Source organism: Sprattus sprattus, assembly GCF_963457725.1.
Source record: "Sprattus sprattus genome assembly, chromosome: 12".
NCBI classification, from domain to species: domain Eukaryota; kingdom Metazoa; phylum Chordata; class Actinopteri; order Clupeiformes; family Clupeidae; genus Sprattus; species Sprattus sprattus.
The window spans coordinates 5,583,711-5,597,314 of NC_137910.1; the positions used below are offsets into that span (position 1 = coordinate 5,583,711).

At 44.2% G+C, this 13,604-nt stretch overlaps 1 protein-coding gene across 10 annotated transcripts in view; it reads left to right on the forward strand.

Moving 5' to 3' along the window:
* Positions 1 to 13,604, forward strand: part of birc6 (baculoviral IAP repeat containing 6) — a 136,978-nt gene that overhangs the window by 6,442 nt on the left and 116,932 nt on the right. For all 10 annotated transcript variants that reach the window (XM_080848993.1, XM_080848997.1, XM_080849000.1 and 7 more), the window contains exons 3-8: positions 4,258 to 4,395; positions 9,294 to 9,487; positions 9,801 to 9,912; positions 10,840 to 10,922; positions 11,169 to 11,391; positions 11,718 to 11,881. In XM_080848993.1, coding sequence (XP_080705119.1) covers positions 4,258 to 4,395; positions 9,294 to 9,487; positions 9,801 to 9,912; positions 10,840 to 10,922; positions 11,169 to 11,391; positions 11,718 to 11,881 — 914 coding nt within the window. The remainder of the gene's footprint in view (positions 1 to 4,257; positions 4,396 to 9,293; positions 9,488 to 9,800; positions 9,913 to 10,839; positions 10,923 to 11,168; positions 11,392 to 11,717; positions 11,882 to 13,604) is intronic.

The following is a 13,604-nucleotide window of genomic DNA, read 5'->3' on the forward strand; positions in this document are numbered from 1 at the left end:
ATATCCTTTGTTGCTAGATTTAATGATCGTGCATCTAGGATAGAAGATCTGCTAGTGTTACCAGACCTAAGATGGCTGTTGAAAAATGGCATGCTGTATATTCACTACAATGACTAATATTAGTCTAACATTTTTAGTCCCATCTTATAACTAGTTATGTTAAAGACAAAATGTAATAGTTTCATGCTTGGCCCATGCTCCTCCCCTCCACCTTGTTTCTTGAGAATCGGCGTGGGCGTTTTTTGTGCAATTCTTCTGACGGACAAACAAATAAACAAGTCAACAAAGGCGACGAAAACAAAACCTCCTTGACGGATGTAATAAGTACTAGCCTAACCCATAATGTGCAAATTCAATGCGCAACAGCTGAAGTATTAGAAGAAGTTGTAGAAAAGTTTCAATGTACATTTTGATTAATGAAGTGTAACATACATAATATCTATAAGCCATTTTGCTTTATTAATGCTACATGCTCTAATGTTTTGACTTGAGCAACTTGAGCTACCCGTTATGGTGTAAATACCCAAGGTGTATATAATATATAAGCAGTCGGTACAGCTACATGTTCTAAATTCTTTTTTTCATGACCCAAGCACATGATGCTCATGATGCAGTAGCCTACTTTATCATTTCCTGTCAAGCACTGTTATTCCATTGTAAATGATTAAGCCACGCCTGCATAATCTTTAAAGATAACTGTAGATTTAACAAATTCAACCCAAAGACGTCAGAAGTGATTTTTTGTGTGCGTGCGCGAGAGAAATAAAGTTACGAAGGTGCTCACGTGCGTGACCCCTCCGCACGAGCATTAGTTCCATTCTGAAGTGTTGCATGGAAGGGAGATCCCAGTAATTCACTGTCTCGTAACCTTTGAACCCTGAGACGCTCCACTCCCACGCGTAGCCCTAAACAGCCGAAGCCTTCTGATCTCAGGAGCCTGTCACGAAAAGGCCGACATGCTTGTTCCCCACACGTGTGCATAATACACAGCAGAGCTGTTAAGATCATGTGGGCTGGTTAATGTGTGTTCATCAACCTTAACCACCTTCTTTTTTTCCGCCAATGCCGTTTGCGATTGAGTCTTGACTTAACCTTTGGTAGGCAGAGCATGTAATGGGTGGGTGCACACTAACATACAGTAGGCAGTTATCTGCATGGCTTATTGTTGAGTAGGTGGGCCTTTTTCTTGACAGACTAATCTGTAGTAAAATAATAATTGCTCCAGCGGTCTTTGCAGCTCTATAAATGTCGCTGTAAAAAAAGGTGTGGTGGGGATTATAAGCTACTGTAGTTGTCTGTAGCCATTTGAGCTGGGCTCTATGTTGTCCGACATTGTGGAAATTGCTCAATCCTTGGCTCTCTTGAGTATTCTTATGAGTAAGTTGTTTGTGGTCATAGAAGATGTGGTTATAATTTAGTATGATCATGTTGAGCAAACACATGTACTATCCTCAACCTCTTGGGACCCCCTCTCCTCTGATCACTCATGTGCCATAATCCCCATCATTATTCATGAGGTCTGAATAACAAATTATATGTTTTCCTCCCGGATGGCTTTTATAGTGGTTCAAAGACTGGTGTGGGGTTTTGCTAGTTGATATTCCCTAGGTTTTTAATAGGCAGGATTGAAGCACTCACCAGCTACAAGAAAGCCATGATGTTCTTATTTTGGCCACGTTGCAGTAGGGCTGAGCGATATATCGACATAGATATAACGAGATATAGGATCAGACCTTACCGTTTATGCCGATATAGCTGTTGCGTCACATAACCTATTTCTTTCATAAAGACGTGCCAGTTTTGGCGCCTTTCTCCTTGCACACACTCTGCCCAACCCTGCCCCCACTCTCCCTCTGCATCTGTGTTCTGTGGAGGTCCCTCTAGACCCCATGGGGCCGGCATAGGGAGCTCTATATTTTAGTGTAACGGTGCAAACCCATGCCACCGTTGTGAGCGACGCGATCTCTAAACCCAATGCATTTCAATGGGAGCCAATCCATTGTGACGTAAATGAGCGATCTGAGCGACGCGTCCGTTGAAAATTCGAACATGTTGAAACTTATGCAAATGAGGAGCGATATTTCCCGGCAGCAGCCAATGAGATTGTTTGGTGTCGTCTTTGACGGTTTGAGAATTGTAGGACTGTATGCTATTTCCACACGCTACACCACGCCCACTCAAAGCGATGGAATTTGATCGCGTCGCTGTCATGGGTTTGCACCGTAAGGGCTGCCGATGGCTGGTATGTCTCCATAAATGTTAGAGTTGTAAACGGCATTGACTTGTTATATTTATATGGCTAAAGACAACTTCAATCAATAAAATGAGTAGACACTAAACATAGGTAGGCCTATCTATATAACTATTTCGATACATTTTCATTTATTTTACATTCGGGCACGAAATATGAGAAAGTGGATCTTCCATTTGATGTTAAGCAGTGCATGTTTAGCTAGCCAGCAAACAGTATAATGAGTCCAGCCTCGTCTGAACCATTTGCCTACAATTTGTATCATTTGATACAGTTTTCCTCTGTGTATTTCTCACCACAAAGCAACTTGGAATGAAGCCGTCTCTCTTTCAAATAGTCAAAGTTGTACTTTAATTTTCTGTGTTGGATGGCACAGACACTAAAGTGACATTTAGTTGTCAGTTTCGGCACCTGCCACAGATCTAATTAGCTAACTGTTAGCTATTGAAGCTAACATGGTTTGTCAGCCAACTTCAGTTAGGAGCTGCACCATTCTAAATGAATGTCTTCTGTCTAAGAAGTAGAATTATCCTACCTGCTAAGATATCTTTATGAGTGATCTCTTGTTTTGCCCGAGGTACTTGCAGTGATGTTTATTATAGGCAATACGATTTAGTGCTAGTGTAATATCTGCGGACGAAACCAAAACAATCGGTCGATTGTGGTGCTTTGCCTACTGCCAATTCTGTGGTTAGGTGAATAAAGGCATACGTGTTTGATGGCAGATTGTAGCCACACAGGGTTATGATAACATAGCTTTTTTTAATTGAAATGGTATAACACTTAGTGGAACTGTCAAGAAATTTCCTTGGGCTCTCATTAATGGCTTTGCATTTATTTTGATCACAGTCTTTTTTAATAAAAGTTATTGTGACATATGTGGCTTTGACTTACAGATGAACATTTAGTCCACTTTGTAGAAATATATATAACGATATACAGTGCGTATCAGTATTCAGTTGAAAAATACTGAGACATGATTTCTGGTCCATATTACCCAGCCCTATGCTGCAGTTTGTATTGAGGAGGAGAATGCTTCCTTAGGGCCAGTAATGCATGCCTCCAATCTACACAGCTCCCTCATCCATGACTTCAAACAATGGGAGGCGAAGGACGTGTGAAGGATCCCCCTTTAAGGCTGTGGGATGTTTAATTATGTCATTAGTCCAGACATGACTGTAAAATCATTTCTAACCTGATCGTACTAATTGGTTACTCTATGGTGACCTGTTTGTTTGACTAATTCCTGGACATTTTCCTTTGTGTAACATTATCTGCTTCAGTTTATCTGACACGGAGGGTTGCGCTGTATTGAGTCATCCCTGTTCCCTTTTAGAAATGAGTTAGGGTTGGTGGATTGCCCATGATGCCGCTGTGAGCTGTTACCTGCTAGACTGGGCCAGGGTGTAGTTATAGAGAAGCCTGGGTACTGCACCACTAGTCTGGAGTCTCGCTAAATCCCTCTGCTCTCGTTGGCCGAGGCTGATAGCCCTCAGTAGGTGTGGTTTTGCTGCCAATATTGATCAGGTCCACTGCTGTGTGTGTGTGTGTGTGTGTGTGTGTGTGTGTGTGTGTGTGTGTGTGTGTGTGGGTGGGTGTGTGTGGCGCATCTCCTTAGTTTTCTTTGTCTATGGCAAGGCTAGCAACCGAAAATCTTGGGTAATATTCTTCCTCCAGACTTTGAATGAGGTATTGAGATTAACATGCATGATAACAAACAATAAAGACATGGAATAAAAAATGACGTATGATGATAAAAAAGACAGTCAGATATTTTTAACTTCATGTGCAGATGGCTATTGCTTGCAGAGCTACACTTACGGACTAAGGCCTCTTCAAGGTTCATTTTGCTCTTTGTTTAAGAAAATATACCTGTACTTGTAAAACGCATATCCCTGTGTTTGCAATACCTGTCCTTGTAACACTCATCGTTGTCATTGGTTTGCTGATGATGTTTATCTCTAATGTGTGTGTGTGTGTGTGTGTGTGTGTGTGTGCTCTCACAGGCCCAGCAGGTGCTTTTAGCATGCCTGGAGAAGGTGGACGTGTCGAACAGCGAGGGATTCGAGATGTTCCTCACTCAGCTCAAAGAGGGCCTGAAGAATACCTCACATGAGACGGCCGCCAACCACAAAGTGGCTAAGGTGAGAGCTGCTGCCACCGCTGCTGCTTTGGAAAGCCTTGTAGTCAGAATCAGAATCAGAAACAGATTTATTGTCAAGTAGGTGTCACCTACCTGAAATCTGCTCTGGTGTGTGGGTGCATACAGTAAACATAAAAACATACATACACACACAGTAGGTTCTACACATAACATGAAATATGTCCTGTCTCGGCTTGTCTCGGTGACTATAGCAGAATAGTTTTATACAGCCCTGCCATGTTCCTGTCCCCAAACAATGAGCTGTTTATTGACTGCTCCCACACTGATGGAGAGCGATTACCCTTGGACTATTGAAATGATTCAAATGTGCTATTGACAACATTTTTGTCTGGACTGGTTGGCTGTGAGCAGGCTTCTCATTAATTATGAAATGAATCTGGATCATTTTCATTGGCCGTCAATAGAAATCAGTAGTCCTTCCTGTATGCCTTTGCCTGACTCCAGAGTCTCCATTCGTGACCCACAGCTAGTCGAGCCATGTCCACGTAACGGCCCCCTACTTAAACGTAGCAATTAGAAAAGTGACTGCAGCAATTAAAAAATGCATTAGACAGAATGCCCCGCAGTGAGCCAACAGCCGCTAGCCCTCCACCTTGCACGACCTGCTCTGGAGAAGGATTTTGTGTGTGTGTGGTGGGTGTGTGGTGTGTGTGTGTGTGTGTGTGGGTGTGTGGTGGGGTACTGCAGGCTGAGCTAGAGACAGCAGGGGCAGCCCAAAGTGCTGTACTGATGAAAGCCACTTATCAATTATTTACCTGCCACTGCAGGGATTTTCATTGGGAATGTTTTATAGAAATCTACTGCTTTGTCACTAAATGTGTGTGTATTTATAAGATGCTGGAATTGCAGCGAAAAAGAAGAAAATTCCAGTAGGTCGAGTAATTTGAGATGAAATGAATGAAACCTTGATAAATCCCTAAAGCAAGAATGTGATCCTTCTAGCGGTATGTTCTTGTGATCGCAGTTCAGACTCGTCTGACTTTGTGTGTGTTATGTATGCTCTGCATACACACAATCATCGGTACCAGGGCGAACACCAGTAACTAGAGATTTGACTGCAGTGAGCAGCACACACACACACACACTCACACACTCACACACTCACACACACACACACTCACACACTCACACACTCACACACTCACACACTCACACACTCACACACTCACACACTCACACACTCACACACTCACACACTCACACACTCACACACTCACACACTCACACACTCACACACTCACAGACGCACTCTCGCGCACTCACGCACACTCGCACACTCGCACAGAGAGAGAGAGCTGGCTCTGCAGACCATATCAGCATATCAATAGCCAGAATGAGGAGCAGGCACAGATACTCAGCTCCTCCTCCTCCTCCTCCTGCTCCCCCCTCCCTCCATGCCCAGTGTCCTCCCCTGACAGTAAAGCACATCAGAGAGAGTGAGACACAGGCAGCAGCCCCCACAGCCCCAGCGTCCCCCACAGCCGCAGCAGCCAAGTAACAGATCCCCCATGCCAGGACTTCAGTCACACCGCTAAGCTTCCTCTCAGTCCACCGCAGTGCCAGCCCAGCACGCCACCCCTCCCATCTCCTCTCCTCTCCTCTCCTCTCCTCTCCTCCTCCCTCTCGACTCCCCTCCTCATCCTCCTCCCGGAACCCCAGCCTTATCTTTTTTTTTGCTCTCTTTTGTCTTTGGTGTGCAGGACAGAAAATGTGGAGGCTTTCCTATCTGTCCTCCCTAAAGCTCAAGCCGCTTGTGCTGTGGCCAGAGGAACCCCCAGCCTCACCAACATCAGGGAAGCCACTGCTGAGGCCAGGCCAAGCGGCTCCTTAGCCCCCCTGTGTTGCCCAATACTGACAGGGTCGAGAGATTATAAAACAGGCTTGTTAAATATCATAAGCACTGCGTTTATATGAAATAATGAAATAGCTTTATAAGTTGGGGTGCGTAGTTCAGCTCAACATTATTTCATGCAAACGGTAAACCCTATTAGGTTTCAAGACAACTTTTAATCACAGAACCACATGTTTCTCCAATAAACGTGTACAAATTTGCGAACGTGTTCTGAATTCAGTTTTTGTTTTTGTTCATCACACCCCAAAAACCCAAATATAAACAAACCCAAGAGTCCCCCACCACCTGTCTGAAACAGTCCATCCAGAACAGTAATCTCTTCAGCGAAAGTGGAAGAATGCGGCAACAATCCTCGAAAACCCGAAAGTATTAAAATAAAACAAATAAAAAAAGATAAACCTCACCCCAAGTAGTCAAGATCCACAGATACATTTCAGGTAAGCCACTTCAAAGAAGAATTTATCCAAAGTGCGGTTTTCTATGATCCTTCCAGGCCCCGTCTTTTAATGGTACTGCAACAACTGCATATCAAAAGAGAAGGCCCTCATCCACTAGGCCATGAGCGACTTTCTCTATATTTCAGTCCGTTTGCGCATTCCCAGTGCCACGCCAGTCACTTCCACGTCACTGCCCAGCTGACTTACCACACGTCATTCCAATTCAGTAATAAAAAAGAAACAAAAACACAATATATACTACTTTCCTCCCACTTCCAGTAACTCCCAGACTAGAGTTATTGTTAATGAGTAAGTTTGAACCTTGGAAAGCCAACATGTTATATACATATCTATAACAATACAAGTATGAAATAAATAATCAGAAATGGGTGCAATTTCAATTATGTGGTGTTCAGATGAAAAATATTCTGTCAAACACTGCTGTAACTGGCTAGGTTACAAGATGAATAAATAATTAGGGCTCCGGCGGTGTCGCCCACCAATTTGAAAGATTTAGGTCTGGGGATCCCCCATACCTTTTCAGCATAAAAGACAAAAAATAAATACAAAAAGGAGGTACTAATAAAAAAGAACCAGATCTGAGAACCCATGGGGCTAGAAGTGTCTGTCATTTTGTTCCCTTCTGTAAAAAAGTCACTCCCCATTTTCGCGAGGTGCCTGCCATGCATTTATTAGTGCATTGTTGGCGGACCTCCAGGCCTTTCCCACATGCCCGTCTCAGGGAGTCATGGCACACCCGTGTCACAGCTGACGAGGGATGTTGCCATACCAAACATTTTTACAATACCAGTGACATTTCAAGATTCTCGATACCCAATTCGATACCTCAGTAAAAAACAGAACAATAAATCCCATGTACTTCAACATACCCTCCTTTTAATAACACATTTGAGCATTACAAAAAACACTGCCATGAAGCTTTCAAGTATTTTAAATAAACTATACAGGGCTTGATTACAATTCACTTTTTTTGACGGCACAGCATGTTAGGTCATGTTAGAGCTGCTATGCTATGATTGCATGACTGTGGGTTTGTGTAAGGGAATCCCCTCTAGCTTGTGTGTGTGTGTGTGTGTGTGTGTGTCTGTGTGTGCACACACTCTGGGTGAGTCAGCAGCAGTGGACACACCTGACCAGCTTCCCCACCAGCCCTTACCCAAGAGCAGATGGGTGTTTCTTTGTGGACATTCAGGACCTATGCAGGCTTTACTGACCGGGCAAAAAGCCTCTGGGGTCTAATGAAGATTCAAAACAAAACACAAATGCTTTCACAACACACACAGTTCACGCAGGTTGTAGGTCATTAGTAAATGACTAGTCACTAATACATCTGCACTTTACAGTAGTCACAGGCCTGCATTCTTTCTGCTTTGCTGCACTGCAGTGAAACATAAGCATTTTTACCTTAAAGTGTTATGTTTTTTTTGCTGCAAGCCACAAAAAAGGGTGGAATTTGGTGGGGAGGGGACAGGGTAGCTGCCAAGCACACGACACTGTTTCTTACTCCCAGCCATGATCTCTTTGTGGCCCACTCCTGTATCACACCACTTTAGCAATTAGGCTGTGTACTTCTGATGGATCTCCCTCTCGCCTCTGTTCCTGACCCCTCTTAGCGAGTTCTGTATTCTTCTGGAACGTTCTCCGTCCTCCGCCAGGTTTTCTCTGCAGCAGGCAGGAGGGACATTTGATTCTCTTCTCATTAGATTTTGTATGGTCACTACTTCATTGGCCCACTATTTACCGCAGTGACACTTAATGACCCTGACTATATCCTGTTTCTCCCTCTCGAGCCCCCTTCACGTACAAAATCTTTAACAATTCAAGAAGACAGTAATCTGATTGGATAATGAACTTTCATTGTCACATAGCAGTTAATCATGGCAAAGTTTTGTCTGTCATTTATTTATATAAAATGACATGTTACAGAATACTGCCGCTGAACCTCCGCAAGACATCAGCACTGCCAGCAAAGATGATTGATACATTGTGCCTTAAATAAATGCTCTACTTAGGTCAGTCATAGGTAGGGTATCATGTCAGCTTACCTATCTATATATCTAACTTGCTTATCTAGCTAAGGGAGCCATCTTATCAGTTGGCTGATGCAAGGGTGTGTTACTACTACAGAGCAACAATCGCACCGCGCTGCCAGCACGTTTAATTTCTCAAAATCAGCTTACCAATAAAGGACCTAAATCTTGGGGTCAGTTATCACAACCGCTTATGGATGAGGTTCGAGACAGACGTTAAAAATTCCTGAGAGATTAGCAATGAGGGCAATAACTGATCAGCAATGACTCCCCAATGAAGATGGGAGTGTTGTTGTTCCTGTTCCCATTTGATTGATTGCTGTCGATGTTACTAGAATCGCCAGGGGGTGGAATGACTGTTCTTTGCTGTATTAACAACTTTGACTCCTATTGCCACATGACACCAATGCGGAATATTAACATACAAAACATTTTTTGGTGGGAATGACCTTTCTGGCTGTCACACCATTATTAATCATCATTCTTCTCTCTCTCTCTCTCTCTCTCTCTCTCTCTCTCTCCCCCTTCCTTCCTCCAGTGGGCGACAGTGACTTTCCATCTCCCACACCACGTGATCAAGGTGGTGGCCAGTGCCATCGTGAACGAGCTGAAGAAGATAAACCAGAACGTTGCTGCCTTGTCTGTGGCCTCGTCCATCATGGACAGGCTCTCCTACCTCTTACCGAGTGCCCGGCCCGAGTTGGGGGTGGGGCCCGGACGCTCTGTAGATAGGTGAGAGAACGCCAGCACCACCCATGCTTAATGTTGAAGTCGGTTGCTAGCCAACTCAAATGCTATCTGGTAACTATAGGGAGTCTTTAACCTAGCCTACGCTTTTACTGAAGCTTTGAGATGAAAAAAGGTGAACACATTGGTGTCCCACCACAGTAGTAAACTTGTTGTAACCCATTTCCACCTTTGACCCCAAGCATATGTGGTGTTCAATTTCAGTTGTGTTGTTGTTATGTGTCCTGAGTAAAACTTAACTTACTGGGCTGTGTGTGTGTGTGTCTGCTTTGTTGCCTATGTGGCTGTCCTTCTCCAGATCCTTGATGTACAGTGAGGCAAACAGGAGAGAAACGTTCACGTCCTGGCCACATGCTGGCTATCGCTGGGCACAGCCAGACCCCATGGCCCAGGCAGGATTCTACCACCAGGTGGGCAGTGTGTCCAAAACCATTTGTTTTCTGTTTGTTTCAGTTCTCTTTCAGTCTGCTCCTTTGCAGTCTTTGGTTTGCTTTTCTTTCATTCTGCTGGCATCCTTCTCTTTGCTTCATGTTTTCTGACTTGTACTTTCTGTTTGAGGTTCTTTCCGTCTCTTCTCGCTGTCTCTTTCTGTTTCTCTTACATAATGTCATTGAGCCTTTTGTGTAATATTTAGGCACAGTGTGAAAAACCCACTTTTGGTTTCGCTTTGTTGGTGGAATCCCCCAGATTCCCCAGGCTCATTCAGGCACCAGAGGCCATTCCCCCTCGGCCTTACCATTAAAACCAAGGAAACTGATTAGTGTTTGTTTCCATGGAAATGGCAGTGCATCTCTTTGCCTTGTACCCGGTTGCTATGCCAACAGAACAAGTGGGAGTCGAGATTACCCCCCCACCCCCCCAGTAGAAAGGGAATTTATTAAAACCATGGAAACTCATCCTTTTTTTATAATTAGGAGCTGCCATATATGTTAATAATTGTATTGATGTAGAATTTGGTGACTGAACTCAGGATGACGATGATAGATCATTGAAACGCACAAAAGTCTTCATTCCCCTTGAGACGGTTCGGATGAGGTGCTCAGGCTTCTTTAATCATCCCTGATTTATTATTGATTCAGATCCACCAGGCCCAGACGCTCACTCACTCTCTGTCTGTCTGTCTGTCTGTCTGTCTGTCTCTGTCTGTCTGTCTGTCTGTCTGTCTCTGTCTGTCTGTCTGTCTGTCTGTCTGTCTGTCTGTGTCTCTGTCTGTCTGTCTGTCTGTGTCTGTCTGTCTGTCTGTCTGTCTGTCTGTCTGTCTGTCTGTCTGTCTGTCTGTCTGTCTGTCTGTCTGTCTGTCTGTCTGTCTGTGTCTGTGTCTCTCTCCATCTCTGCAGCCTGCCTCCACGGGCGATGACCGGGCCATGTGTTTCACCTGTAGTGTGTGCCTGGTGTGTTGGGAGCCCACAGATGAACCATGGTGAGTAAGCCATGTGCACATAGTCCATACATCCATCCTCATTCATGTAGTTGGTGGGTCAGCTCAGCTGCTGCTTTAAACTGTGTCTTAGAAAGGAACTTTGTATTTGATTAACGAAATAGCCATAATTATATCATGCATCGTGTGTATCGCATTGTGAGGCACATCCTGAATCCTAAAGGAATGCCTCCAGTATGTTGGAGGAAGTGTGAGCACTCTTGAGACGCTGAGATCTCTGCCCTTCAGGTCGGAGCACGAGCGACATTCCCCCAACTGTCCATTTGTGAAGGGCGAGCACACGCAGAATGTTCCGCTGTCAGTAACCCTGGCGACCAGCCCGGCACAGTTCCCCAGTCCGGACGGCTCAGACAAGATTGCCTGCTACGGCTTCGGCAGCTGCCCGCACTTCCTGGCTGCCGCCACCAAGAGGGGCAAGATATGCATATGGGACGTGTCCAAGCTGATGAAGGTTTGCCCTGAGTTTCATGTTTTTTTTTTTTTTTTTACTTATTGTTTATTGATCCAAGGCAGTCAGCACAAGACAATCAAAAGAGAAGAGTTACAGTTACATTAACATCCATTACGTACACAGCAAATGGAAAACTCCTCAGAAAACATATCCAAACATATAACACAAAAGAAAAACAGATAAAATTCAAGTTGGTATTTGGTATCTACCTATTCTGTCTCGTTCAGACATTTTAGAGTGAGAGTGTACGTTTGAAAGTCCTGAATGTGTCCCTGTTCCGGAGCTTGTGTATGATGTCCTTTGTTTGTCTGCTGTCCTGGCTCCAGGTGCACTTGAAGTTTGAGATCAACCCATACGACCCAGTGATCCTGCGGCAGCTCTTCCTGTCGAGCAGCGAGCAGACCCTGGGCCCGGAGTCCAGGAGGCCCACCCTGGCCTGGCTGGAGGACTCGTCCAGCTGCTCGGACCTGCCAAAACTAGAGGGGGACAGGTACATACAGCAGAAACATGGGGAGAGGAGCCTGCTCCAAAGCACATATTACAGACCGTCTCAGTGTGGAGCTCAGAAGCTAGAGGGGGGATAACTAACATATATATCTGAACCCTGAGCCTATCAGATGAAAGTCAGAGGAGAAGATCAGTCGGGCATTGAGCTTTTGGGATGTCAATCAAACAGGGAAATTAGGAAAAGTAGGGGTGAGAAGGATTTGCTTTCTAAACTCGGTTAAACGGTTTTGTTTATTGTAGTTTTATGCACACAATGAAGATTCCACTAGCCGTTAATACAATTACTGAATACTGTAGTTCCCATAGGTTGTCATAAAGGCATTTAAGTTGCCATAAAATAGCCACAGGGTTCCCACGGTACCTGGAAACCATGGAAAACATGGAATTTATTTTTTAATTTTCCAGGTTTGGAAAAGTCATGGAAACTGGGCAAAAGTGAACACTTACATGGAAATTGAAACAGTTGTCCTGGAAAATTGTTTTGGATGATGTGAAAAATAGTACTATTGAGCACAGAATTAAGATGTGTTTATAAAAACCTTTACATGTGAACAGCTTTTAGTTGATAGAAATGGATGATCCCATGTTGTAGATGTAGAGCATGCTCTTGGCATCCTTTCTGGTATATTGGATGTTGGAATTTGATGCAGGCAACCTGGTGGAATGGACTTTAAAAGTATAGTTTCGGATTGGTGGACTTCGGGAATATAGCCAAGAAACGTTACTCGCGATCTCAATAGAAGGGTCAAATACATACATTTCCCAGCCAACATGGGAGCCTTGACATCTACAGTGAAACATCTTACGCAAGTTAGGGTTATTGTTTTAACTGTGCGGTAAACCTGGGTTTATCGATGTTAGGTAGTAAGCAGTGCAATCTTGCTAACTAGCTGGCTGCAACTTGCTGATTTTTACCTTGCTTTTAAAATACTAGAACTATGTTTGATCCCCATATGCAGTTTTACTCATTGACTTTTCCTAAAACCGTGTTATTCACCACATTTAGGAGAGTTTGTTTTGAATGTGGATTCATTAATGATGGTTAGCAAGCACATGCAGGTCTCAGCAGGGACGGGAGGAAGAGAGGGCCATGGGAGCTGGGTTAGAAACGTGTCCCTAAGGGCCGTACACCAGCACACTGCTTTCTGAGGGCCGTACACCAGCACACTGGGGTGAGAGTAACGGGATCGGTGAAGGGAGAGAGAGACAGGGGATCGGTGGAGGGAGAGAGAGAGAGAGACAGGTGATCGGTGGAGAGAGAGAGAGAGAGAGAGGCAGGGGATCGGTGTAGGGAGAGAGAGAGACTTCTAACCAACTTCTAGCATAGGTCAACCTCACAGTTGATTGTTCATCTACAGCTTGTTGCATTATTTCATGCATGAATATTATAAAAAAGACATAATCTCTAAGCATTTACAATGTAGACTTGACTGACACATCTTTTAAATCAAGTTAGTAGTCAGGTGTTCTAGGGGGTTGTGTGTGTGAGGGAAGGGGGGCGCTTCAGGGGCCTATAGATCATCACTTTATATGGTACCTGGAAAATCAGGAGGTAGCATGGAATTTTTTTTCAAGGCAAGCGTGGGAACCCTGAGCCAGTGTGACTATTATGGTGTATTCAATTGAAGTTTTGTAGTTTAGAGGTGGTACAAAAAGCTTCAAGGTAATTGGATGAAATCAGTCTCTGAACTGAAGATGTTTATATC